Here is a 10,079-nt window from a genome sequence, read left to right as displayed (position 1 = left end):
GAGCATCACTGCCGGAGAAAGTACGTTAAGCCGCACGACTTGTTGTCTCATTCCAACCATCCTCTATCACGAGAGAGAGAGAAAAAAAAACCAAGAGCAGGAGAAATGAACAAACACATGTTTTCAAACACGCGGCCGCCGCCGACCAGCAGTGGAATGCCATAATGTTACATTGCGCGCTTCACTCACCACGAGGCACGCCGAAATTCATTGGCATTTGGTTCATTTCTCACTCTCAGTTTTACTTGAACAATTTGAAACATTCATTTTCTAGCACTTGGAATCGATGGGTTGGATTTTTTTTTCAAACAAATTTTAGTTGGTAATTTTTTTCACCTTGATTAATTTGATTATTCTTTGTGTAATTCGATACATATTATTACTTACTTTAATTTGTATGCTTTCCTATCAAGTTTGAATTTAAAAAATAGTCTAATACTTAGATTTAAAGATAAAAAAAAATAACTAGAGTGCAACATGTCAGATTAATTAGCGAATCAATTACTGACAATAATTTACTCTCTCACACAAAAATAACTCATTAGTACGATCAACACAGAGAGCAAGAGTACTCCGAAGAAAGGTCCAAAATGGGATGTAAACAAGTCGAATCTCTCTCTCTGCGTGGCACTATCAAAACAGACACTCTCGCCGATTGCCACGGTCTTCGGGCAAGATCTGCGAAGAAAGGCCCATTCAGTACCACCTGGTCGTTGGAGTAGTTTGGAGTGTTTTTTTTTATTTCTCGACTCTGCCCTTGTAAGGCAGCTGATATTGGATTAGGTGTCATAAGGTGTGCAGCCGCGAAGTTTCCACCAACCATTTCGTCACGATGACAAGCCAAGTGTGAAGGAGATTTTTGGATAAAAGTCTGGAAAAAAAGTGCAACCTTGTGGAACAGGTCGAGTTTTTGGTGTGAGTTTGGGATGAGCTGAATGAAGGGATACATGTATCCCGTGTAGGGAAACTGTAAAAACAAGTCCGCGCGCTTCGTGGTTCCGGTTTTGAAGGTGATGTGGGCATCTTCATGGAACCGGTGCAGCGGGGGTTTGTGTTTTGAAATCGGTGTTATCACGACGTCTTACGGAATCTTCGATTATGTGACCTAGAAACATAAGCAGTGCTAGAAATGTTATGATGGTTTGAATTCATAATGATACAATTAAATAAGGATTTTTCAAACCAAAATAAAAACTCCGTTTTTTGTAAGATAAGTCAGCATAACAACAAATCTCAATTTAATCTATAATTTTCCACGCATTTTGTATACAAATTTCAAGGTCTAACAATAATTACAAAAAAGGATTATTTTAACACTCTTAAAATGTCATGATTTTCCCAATACAAATGAGTTTGAATCGTAAAACAGACTGCATTAACGGATTTTTTGAACAATTTCACACTAAGAAAAGTAACAGAGTTTTTTTTAATTATTTACCCAGGTTCCCGAGCAGAAGTAAATAACTCGGGAATACCAAATTTTGGCATTACTTGGGCAAATAACAGGGACCAAAATGTGCCCTTGGTTGCTTAGTAATAGATGGTAAAATACCATGAAATAATACCAAAATCTTGGACCTTGGAAAATCAGATTTTGGTATTCCTGTGGTCTTCCACGCACAAGATATTCTAAAATTTGGTATTTTCATGCCATTTTTTTAGTGCAGTAGTTGTTGTTAGTAAAAAAACTGAAATGATCCATATGCAACAGCCAAATCTGCTCACTTGATGATTCCATGTTGTTTTTAGTGATATTCTTCACCACATCGAATACATTTGTCATTGATGAACGGCATATGCTTGTCTGCCTGTGTGGATCAATCGGACCGCGCACTGGACTCACAATCCAGAGGTCGCCGGTTCGAATCCCAGGGCGGACGCAAAAAAATTCTAAGTGTAAATATAGGTATTCGGTGCCCTCTCCCCGTGCCCATACCTTCACACTTAGGAGACCCGGGAGGCGGAGTCTTGTCGCAAAAAGAACGATACACGCCTGTGGATTCGTTGACGAAACCGCAAGGTTTAAGAGGGCCACATTATAAGGTGTTACGTCGATTCCGTTTTATATGCTTGAAAAATAACAAAATAAAAAATAACAAGATTGAAAAATAAATGTTATTAAAATGAAACTGGATTGCAATCCACCAAAATTCAAAAATCCGTTGATTGATTTGTTTTCAAAGTATTTGGTTATCCCAACTTTTAATGATTTTACAAATGGCTATCCGAAGTAAATTTGATATCAGAGGATACCAACATGTGGTACCGTAAACTGGGGTGACTTTGATATTCCAGGGTGACATTGATAGAAATTTGATTTGGCCACAAATTTTGATACTATCCCTTAATGCTTACATACTCAAAATTCTCAAAAATGTTTAGTTATTGATTTGACGGGCATTTGAAAAACCTATCAAAGTCACCCCGGGCTATCAAAGTCACCCCAGTTTTCGGTATCCCGACTTAGATTTTTTTCACAAATTACAGGACTTTATCAGTACAAGTTTATGTTATTGACCGTGAAGAATAAAAAATTGTATTTCGATGAAAAAAATGTTTCCAATTAATCAAATCAAATTATTCGCTCTACAGCATTGCCTTGGCGTTCTCGATTGCGAGATTCCTACTCGAAACTAGGTGTCCGAAGGCTTGGTTGTTGAGGCAATTGCAAACCTCTTTTTACACCTTAGCTTCCATCCACCCCGGGATTCGAACTGACGAACTTTGGATTGTGAGTCCAACTGCCTACCAGCGACTCCACCAGGACAGGACTCAGGGAGACGACTCCTACACAGAAAAAAATCAATTCCCGTAATCGTGAATTAAGTTCACGAATGTGAGATCCTCGAAGGAATTTATTCATGAGTATGGTGTATTTTGCAACCATAAACGTGAATATATTCCTTCGTGTTTTAATCGTGAACTGACTTCACGGTTTCGAGAATTGATTTTTTTTGTACACCTGGACTGAGCTAGCGACCTAACCTTTTTTAGGTTAGTCCGGGGCCAACATTTACTTCCCGTCCGACGTAAGGCGTGATCAGACAAATCTCGTCTCAAAATTTGCCACCGGGACCTTCTGGGTCGAACCCAGGCCGACTGGGTGAGAGGCAATCACGCTTACCTCTACACCACGGTCCTGGAATGTTTCCAATTAGTTTTTAGCAAATTTTATCTATGTATTTTCCTTACCTGAATTTTATATGCGCACAAAAAAAAATATTTTCCGAATGTTACATAATTTATGATGTAACACGTTTGCACGTCATTAGAGCGCGTCATTTCCGTCCCGGGAAAAAAATCCGGGAATATCCTTCAAAAACATTTTCTCGTTTCCCGGTAAATTTGTAACTTTCCCGCGAATTTCCAAAATTCAACTGAAAGTTTACATTTTCTTAACTTTTGGAACCAATTTTGGAAAATGATCGGAAAAAAATATTAATGAAAAAACTCAACATTATTTTGTTCAATTCAATTTATTGTTATGTTGAATCATCTGGAAATAGATTAACCTCATGGAAATAAACTATTACAATTTAGGTAAGCTTATCAAATCGTTAAAAAAAACGAAGTTGACTTTATAGCTGTCGGCCACCATTGCTAGGCACCAACCACTAGTGTCTTCCTTTTTAACTACAAGGACTTCGCCGCCCTGGGCTCCTAAGTGTACTAGAGTATGGCACGGAGCGACGGCGCCGAATACCCATATTGACACTAAGAATTTTAGAGCGCCCGCCGCGGGATTCGAACCAGCAACCTTTGGATTGTGAGCCAGTATGCGGTCCGATTGATCCACACGGGCCAAAGCAAAACTAGGTTTTTACGTAATGTGTTTACCATGACCAAATGAGGTGAAAATTGAATTGGTATAATTAAATATTTCAAATAGGTTTGTGCAAGAAGAGTTATTTCAACTCGTTTGATAAAAAATACAATTTGAAGTGAAAGAATTAATAAGCACCGGTGCAATATTGGATGTAAGAGGGTTAAATATGAAAAATGTAAGAATGATTGTCGATTGGTGTTGATTTAAATCATGTTTTGTTCTAGGAAAAAACAATCAACCGAAGTCAATTATAAACCCGGAAATCATGTGGCATAATAAAACCATAAGAAAAAAACAATGTTAAACAACTTTGTATTGTCTAAGAGGTGTCCAAATATTTGACTGTCCAAATACTTTGATAAAAAAATACTTCTCAACATAAAATACAGAGATCATTTTTTTGATTTATGATACGATTTGAGCTTATGAAATTAAAAAAAAAATACAATGACTTATGGATTAACACCGGGAGTAGCAATTTAAAGAATGTGCAAACTTTACGCTACCTGGACACATAAATAAACGTTTAGTTGTATGATTTTTTACATGAAGTCAAGCTTTTAATTGATCATCACACTTATTTTAACCATTGAATTCGCTGTCATATACAGTTTTGTTGCAAAACATTAACCAGATCCAAGATCAGACAAATTTCAATTAATTTAAAATTTCCCGAGTATTCCCGGGATTTCCGGGGAAATTGGTCGAAAATTTCCCGTTTCCCGGAAAATTTGTAACGCCAGGAAATTGAACGCTCTACACGTCATTAAACATTTAAATTTAAGTGCAATTTGATGTAAATTTGCAACAAATTATACGTAAAACATGATTTTACGTGTGATTCAACCGTTTACGTCGAATCTCTCTCTTTTTTTTTTTTTTTGAACTAGACCAAACTTAAATTATTTCAAATTGTTGATTAGGGAATCAAATAGTTCATCGATTGTTGAATCGCAAAACCTCCCACGAATGTCAATCCAATTTCAAACGAGAGCCTAATTTTCCTTTGCATGTTTCCATACAATGAATAAACATGTTTCCGAAAGTAACAGGTCCACACCGTCATCAACAATCCGGTCCAGTGCTCGCTTTCGCCGCGTCCAAAACAGCTCACGATAGTCCATAAAGTACCCGAAAAAAAAACAGTTTCTTCATTTTCGTTACACCAAATAAAAAAAAACGGGATCACTTCTCTGCATACTAATCTCGTGCGGACAATTGGCCACCTAAACTGATGAGAATTTGAAGTTGCTCCAGGTAAAATTTTTCGCGGTTAGCATAAATAACTGGAAAATTCCTGGAGGGAAAATTGCACGGTTTGAACAAGCTTTTTTTTCGTGTATCTTCCAGTACCCATGAAAATTCCTTCTTCGTTGTGTAAGCGTTGAATAACCCAATTCACGCGATTCGACAATGTCATCTTTGTATCTGCCTGTCTGTCAGGGGCCGGAAGCAGACTGTTTTGGCGGCCGGGTGATAATTTCTTTCTCACCTTTAAATTCAGGTGTAATAATGCATCGTCACGTCACCGAAACTTGTGGCTTTAATGGTGGTGATTGTTGTCTTTTGTTAGATTAACATTCAGGAGTTGTTTGTTAGCCCTAAACACAAGCAACCAATAAACATATTTCTTCTTCTTGATAAAAAAAATCGCCCTATTGAACGCTTAATACGGAGCGTTACAAGTTTTTTTTCCATGAAAAGTGTAATGGTAATGGATATGCGTCTATTAGTCTGTGTTTTAATCAAGATTTTTAGTTTCCATTCCAACCTAAATTATTCCTCACTAGAACCACAGACAAACAGATTTGAATCATTGAACAAATTTATCAAAATACACCAATCTCTTTCATTACCATCTAGTTGTTGACCTGCACACTTCAAAGTGGGTTAGTATGCGTTCATACCGTTTAAACCAACTGTCAAACATAAGTTAATGTGCAGTGGTGAGTTTAAAATCATTGTGGTGAGTTTCTGATCATTGCGTTGAGTTGTCTGATAAATGCGCAAAAAACTTTTATTCTTCAAAAATACTTGATTGTTTTTAACGTACCAACGCCTACCATGACCACGGAGTCAATGAGCTTTGCCAAGCCAGAAAATAAGTGGTCATAACATCAGCGCCTCGGCAAACAACTGTTAGTCCATTTGAATGAAGGTCACTGAAAGTGAAATGGAGCATGAAGAAAAAAATACACTTTTTTATCATTACACACCTCTTTCACCCGTCCGTCCGTCCATCAAACTCGGCGGACGCGTCTGGTTAAGGTGAGGTTAGGTTCACTTTGTTTTCCAATTTTGGGCTGCAAACGGACCGCTCCTCACACTTGAATAGAGTTGACCGGCGCGGATTTTTTGTTTTCTGTTTCTACTGCGTGTTGGCCGCACCTATCACATCAAAATAACCCATAATTATGATTATCGCAAAGTTTGCTCGCACTCCGGAAAGTAAGAGTGAGATTTGGCTGAGTGTGCGTGTAGGTAGAGTAGAGCAGATTGTGTAATCCATTTCAAGATTTCCGTTGGGGTCAACGGAATCGGACTTCATTGCAGACATCTGGAACTGAACTTGAGGAGAGATCATTTAAAAAGATCAATCACAGACACACGTGAACTGAAAACAATTCTTCAATATTGCCAACAATAACGGTGATTAAGTTCCGGGAATGTATCATTAGTATGTGAGACAGGGATAATGACGGTCTTGTGCGGAGAGGGAAAGTGTCTCCTGTCTGATTGTTGGAGGAGATTGACGACTTTCTCGGTATTTCCGAGTTATTTATTCATGCCAAATTTGTGGGGGACGTGTGAAGTGAAAGTATTGAGTTTTTTCGAGGAATTCAATCTTGTTTCTTGAAAACAACTTTAAAATTGTTTTGAACTCAATCAATATGGACATAGAAGAACATGCGTAAATCTTCATTGAACTCACCAATCATAAATTTAACGATCAAATTGAATATCACGTAAAACTGTATGGATGCACACTACGAAACCAAAGACAAGCAGATTTAAATCCTTAAACTTTTTACCAAACGTGATAATGATGATTGCATTGCTCATATTTTTTACAGTATGTGCGAATACAGTTTGATGCAACTCTTCAACGCGTGTAAAGAAGCGGTGGTGAATTTGAAATTGCCGTGGTTAGTTTCCAATCATTTGAAGTTACAGCTGATCGAAAGAATTTAAAAAATAATAATTACGTTTGTCTGTGTTAAGCAATGAAATAGTAATGCTAAAGTTAAGCCAAACTTTCGCTTCGCTAAATTGAAATTCTCCGCACAAATCAAACATTGACAGTGTTCATTAAGTACCCTCCCATCTATCAATGCCAGTTCACCGATCGTCACCGCAAAGCAGATCTCGCAAGCACACTGAAATAAAAACCAACAAGAAATTCCTACACCCCCAACACGTTTCAGCACTCTAAAGCCCTGCTAATTTTCCAAACTCCATTATCTCCCATTTTTTTACTTCAACAGCATTTAACGAGGAGGATCCACTTCTCCCACCGAATCAGCAACTTCAGTCACGGGGCAAACGCCACCGAAGAAAGTCAATTGCGAGAGAGAGACAGCCCCATTATGGCCGCCAAATCACTCCTGGCGGTGGCGACAATTGCGGTGCTGATCGTGATGCCGTCTCTAATTTGCGGTCTGGAGCCACCGGAAGATGCTGCCAAATCGAGGGGTGAATTGATGGGTGAGGTGAAATTTCTAAATTTAGTTGAATATTAGCAGAATGCTGTGAGCGTGTATTTGACAGAACGAGAACTGTCAATTACACGCTCATTTGAAATTACTCAGATTGCTGCAAATTGGAAATCATCTTGGCTAATGGGATGACATAACCTAACTTTATTTTGACAGCTCCCAGAACCTTCGGCCGGATCCGTATCATGAAGAACGTGATGCTTCCGATGGTGTTCCTGCTGGGCGGGATCAAGATGCTGCTGATGTTCCTGACGGTCATCTCGCTGAAGACGCTGTTCGTGGCCACCTCCATCCTGGTCATCAACATAAGCGTAGGCCTGGCGAAGGTCATCAACTTCTTCAAGCACGGGCAGTACGGGCAAGTCAGTCATGGCAGTTCCGGCCACTCCTGGGGCGCGCAAGAAAAGAACATCAACATCAACATCCACAGCGATCCGGCCCACACATTGTCCCTGGACGGTCCTCCACTGCCGTCGATCCACAGCAGCATAGCGCCCTCGTATCCGTACTCCCGGAGTGACATGGGCCTGGAGCCGGTCTACAGCAGTCTAAGCCCGAGTCTCGGACACTACTCGAAGCTCTACTCCGGTGGTAGCGTTAGCAGCGTAACGTCGAGGCCGTACTCGCACTGGCCACAAATGACCCGGCGATGATAGCGCTCCCGGTGGAGTTCCGAGGAAGCTCCCAAGATACTCACAATGCCAAATATGAAGACCACGCGGAGGAGAGTATACTCAGCGGAGTATGAAGATGAATGGCTCGCCGCAGCCAAGTGTGCAGCTCTAATTACTGCAAAGAGATTCGTCGAAATTGTTAAGTTTCTTTCACCCTCATTCACTGCCGGCCACCAGTGCGAGTGTTGACTTGTAAGTTATTAAACTGTGTATACCACTTAAGGCTTATGTAAGCCCCTAGGTTCTTTAAATTTAATTAATTAATTAGCTAATTAAGGTTAGATGTGCGCAAAAGCAACCACGTGAGACAAAAACGTTGAAACGAATCCTAAATTTGTTGAGTTGATTTGTTTCAGTGCAGTTCAGAACTGTCAAACGGAAGTAAACAGTCGTTGATACCTAACCCCGTTCTCGTGTACTCGTTTTCACTTATTTTCATGTGGTCGTTTTGGCGTGTTAAAGATTTCAACCAGAACAGTGCTATCTCGTTTTAGTTTCAACTTAATTTATTTATTTATTTATTCTAAAAAAATAGTTCAATCTCAACATACCAGAGTCACGTTGCAAGCAAACCAACTTCATCAGAAAAAAATGTTTGCAATGCAGCCAGTTACACCGTTAAAGTTATGTTGATAAACAGAGATAAAAGTAAAAGTGGACGAAAACAACGGCCCACAAAAAAAGTGCAGCATTACAAAATCGGCTCGTGCGCGCTCGAGATACTCCTATTATAAGCAATGGTATTTGTAAGCAATTACGCACTGCGTGCCAAAACCCACACTAGCCTACAACTGTTACAACTGCAGGTGAAAATAAAGTAAAAGATGATGTAAATTAGTCAACAGTTTAGCGCGTTTCTTTCTTCTTTCTTTCGTTCGCCGTTTTTTTTTTTACTCGTTCGTTAAATTCAGCCAAGCGAGCCCAAAACGAACTCCGAAAAACAACTAGTTTCATAAGGTAAGTCCATCATCGCGCCATTGTTTGGAGAAAACGGTGTTTTTCATCTCGTCTAACGACCAAATCGCGTTTATTCAAGGTCGATGTGACGAGAGTACCCGTTGGGCGGGGTATCGATTAGGTCTATCACCGAATGCGTGTTAGTTGGTCATTGGACTAGGTTAGGGTGTTGGACTAGGTTTTTTTTATGGGTTTCGGATCATCCGACCGAATGACGGTGCATTTTTAACAGGTGACTCAACATTATAACCCGTTTTGGATCATCAACATGATACAGATGTAAGATTCAATTTTTATGTTGGCTTTGGGATTTGTATGAAATCATATAATTTTTTTTTTGCTTGTCCTAAAAACAACCGATCATCGAACTTTCATTATATTCAATCATAATACGAGTCATTCCATCTGAAGCGGAACAGCATTTGAAAATTACCATCTCCGATTCTGCTCAAATTTGGCAGAGCTGTTGAGACTATCAAAACATGCAAAAATCCCGAATTTCATCCAATTTTGTACCCTCCCAAAAAATCGACTTTTTGACGATTTTTGAGCGAAACCCCTATCTTCAAACGGCGTTTGCTCAGGAACCACAAATCTTAGAGGGTCGGTCTTAGACTCAATAGACGTAGAATCCATTTCCGTGATCAAAATTTGGATTAAAATATGTTTTCTACCTGTATTGCGCAATTGAAAACTTATAAATGGCCGTATCTCAAAGCAGCCCTATTTATTTTTTTAAATTTGACCTCACCATCGTATTTCCCGTCCAATTTTACATAAGAATCACTTATCGACAGAAAGGAATATGCTTCATTCCAGAGATATCGAGTTTTAAAGTTTTTAAAATTTGAAATTACCTAAATTAGCTACACTCGCCACATATGCTAGAAACACTCAGTCGTGCTG

At 39.2% G+C, this 10,079-nt stretch overlaps 1 protein-coding gene across 2 annotated transcripts; it reads left to right on the top strand.

Annotated features, from left to right (window-relative positions):
- Window positions 1-712: 712 nt before the first annotated feature.
- On the top strand, window positions 713-9,044 carry LOC119770739. Of its 2 annotated transcripts, none has more exons than XM_038266154.1 (3): window positions 713-901; window positions 7,312-7,531; window positions 7,699-9,044. In XM_038266154.1, the coding sequence occupies exons 2-3, from the start codon at window positions 7,414-7,416 to the stop codon at window positions 8,193-8,195; spliced, it is 615 nt and encodes a 204-aa protein (XP_038122082.1). In that variant the 5' UTR covers window positions 713-901; window positions 7,312-7,413; the 3' UTR covers window positions 8,196-9,044. The 2 variants fall into 2 exon arrangements, with proteins under 2 accessions (XP_038122082.1, XP_038122081.1); XM_038266153.1 differs by having other exon boundaries at window positions 713-915.
- Window positions 9,045-10,079: the final 1,035 nt, after the last annotated feature.

This window comes from Culex quinquefasciatus, chromosome 3, assembly GCF_015732765.1.
Source record: "Culex quinquefasciatus strain JHB chromosome 3, VPISU_Cqui_1.0_pri_paternal, whole genome shotgun sequence".
Classification (NCBI taxonomy): Eukaryota; Metazoa; Arthropoda; class Insecta; order Diptera; family Culicidae; genus Culex; species Culex quinquefasciatus.
Note: the sequence above shows the minus strand (reverse complement) of the source record. Positions and strands in the feature narration are given on the sequence as shown.

What these genes read in the sequence shown, in the direction of transcription:
- LOC119770739 (XM_038266154.1), top strand. Translation starts at nt 7,414, where the DNA reads ATGGCCGCCAAATCACTCCTGGCGGTGGCGACAATTGCGGTGCTGATC. An exon ending in ATCGAGGGGTGAATTGATGG is followed by an intron (nt 7,532 to 7,698) that starts GTGAGGTGAAAT and finishes TTATTTTGACAG; the next exon opens with CTCCCAGAACCTTCGGCCGG.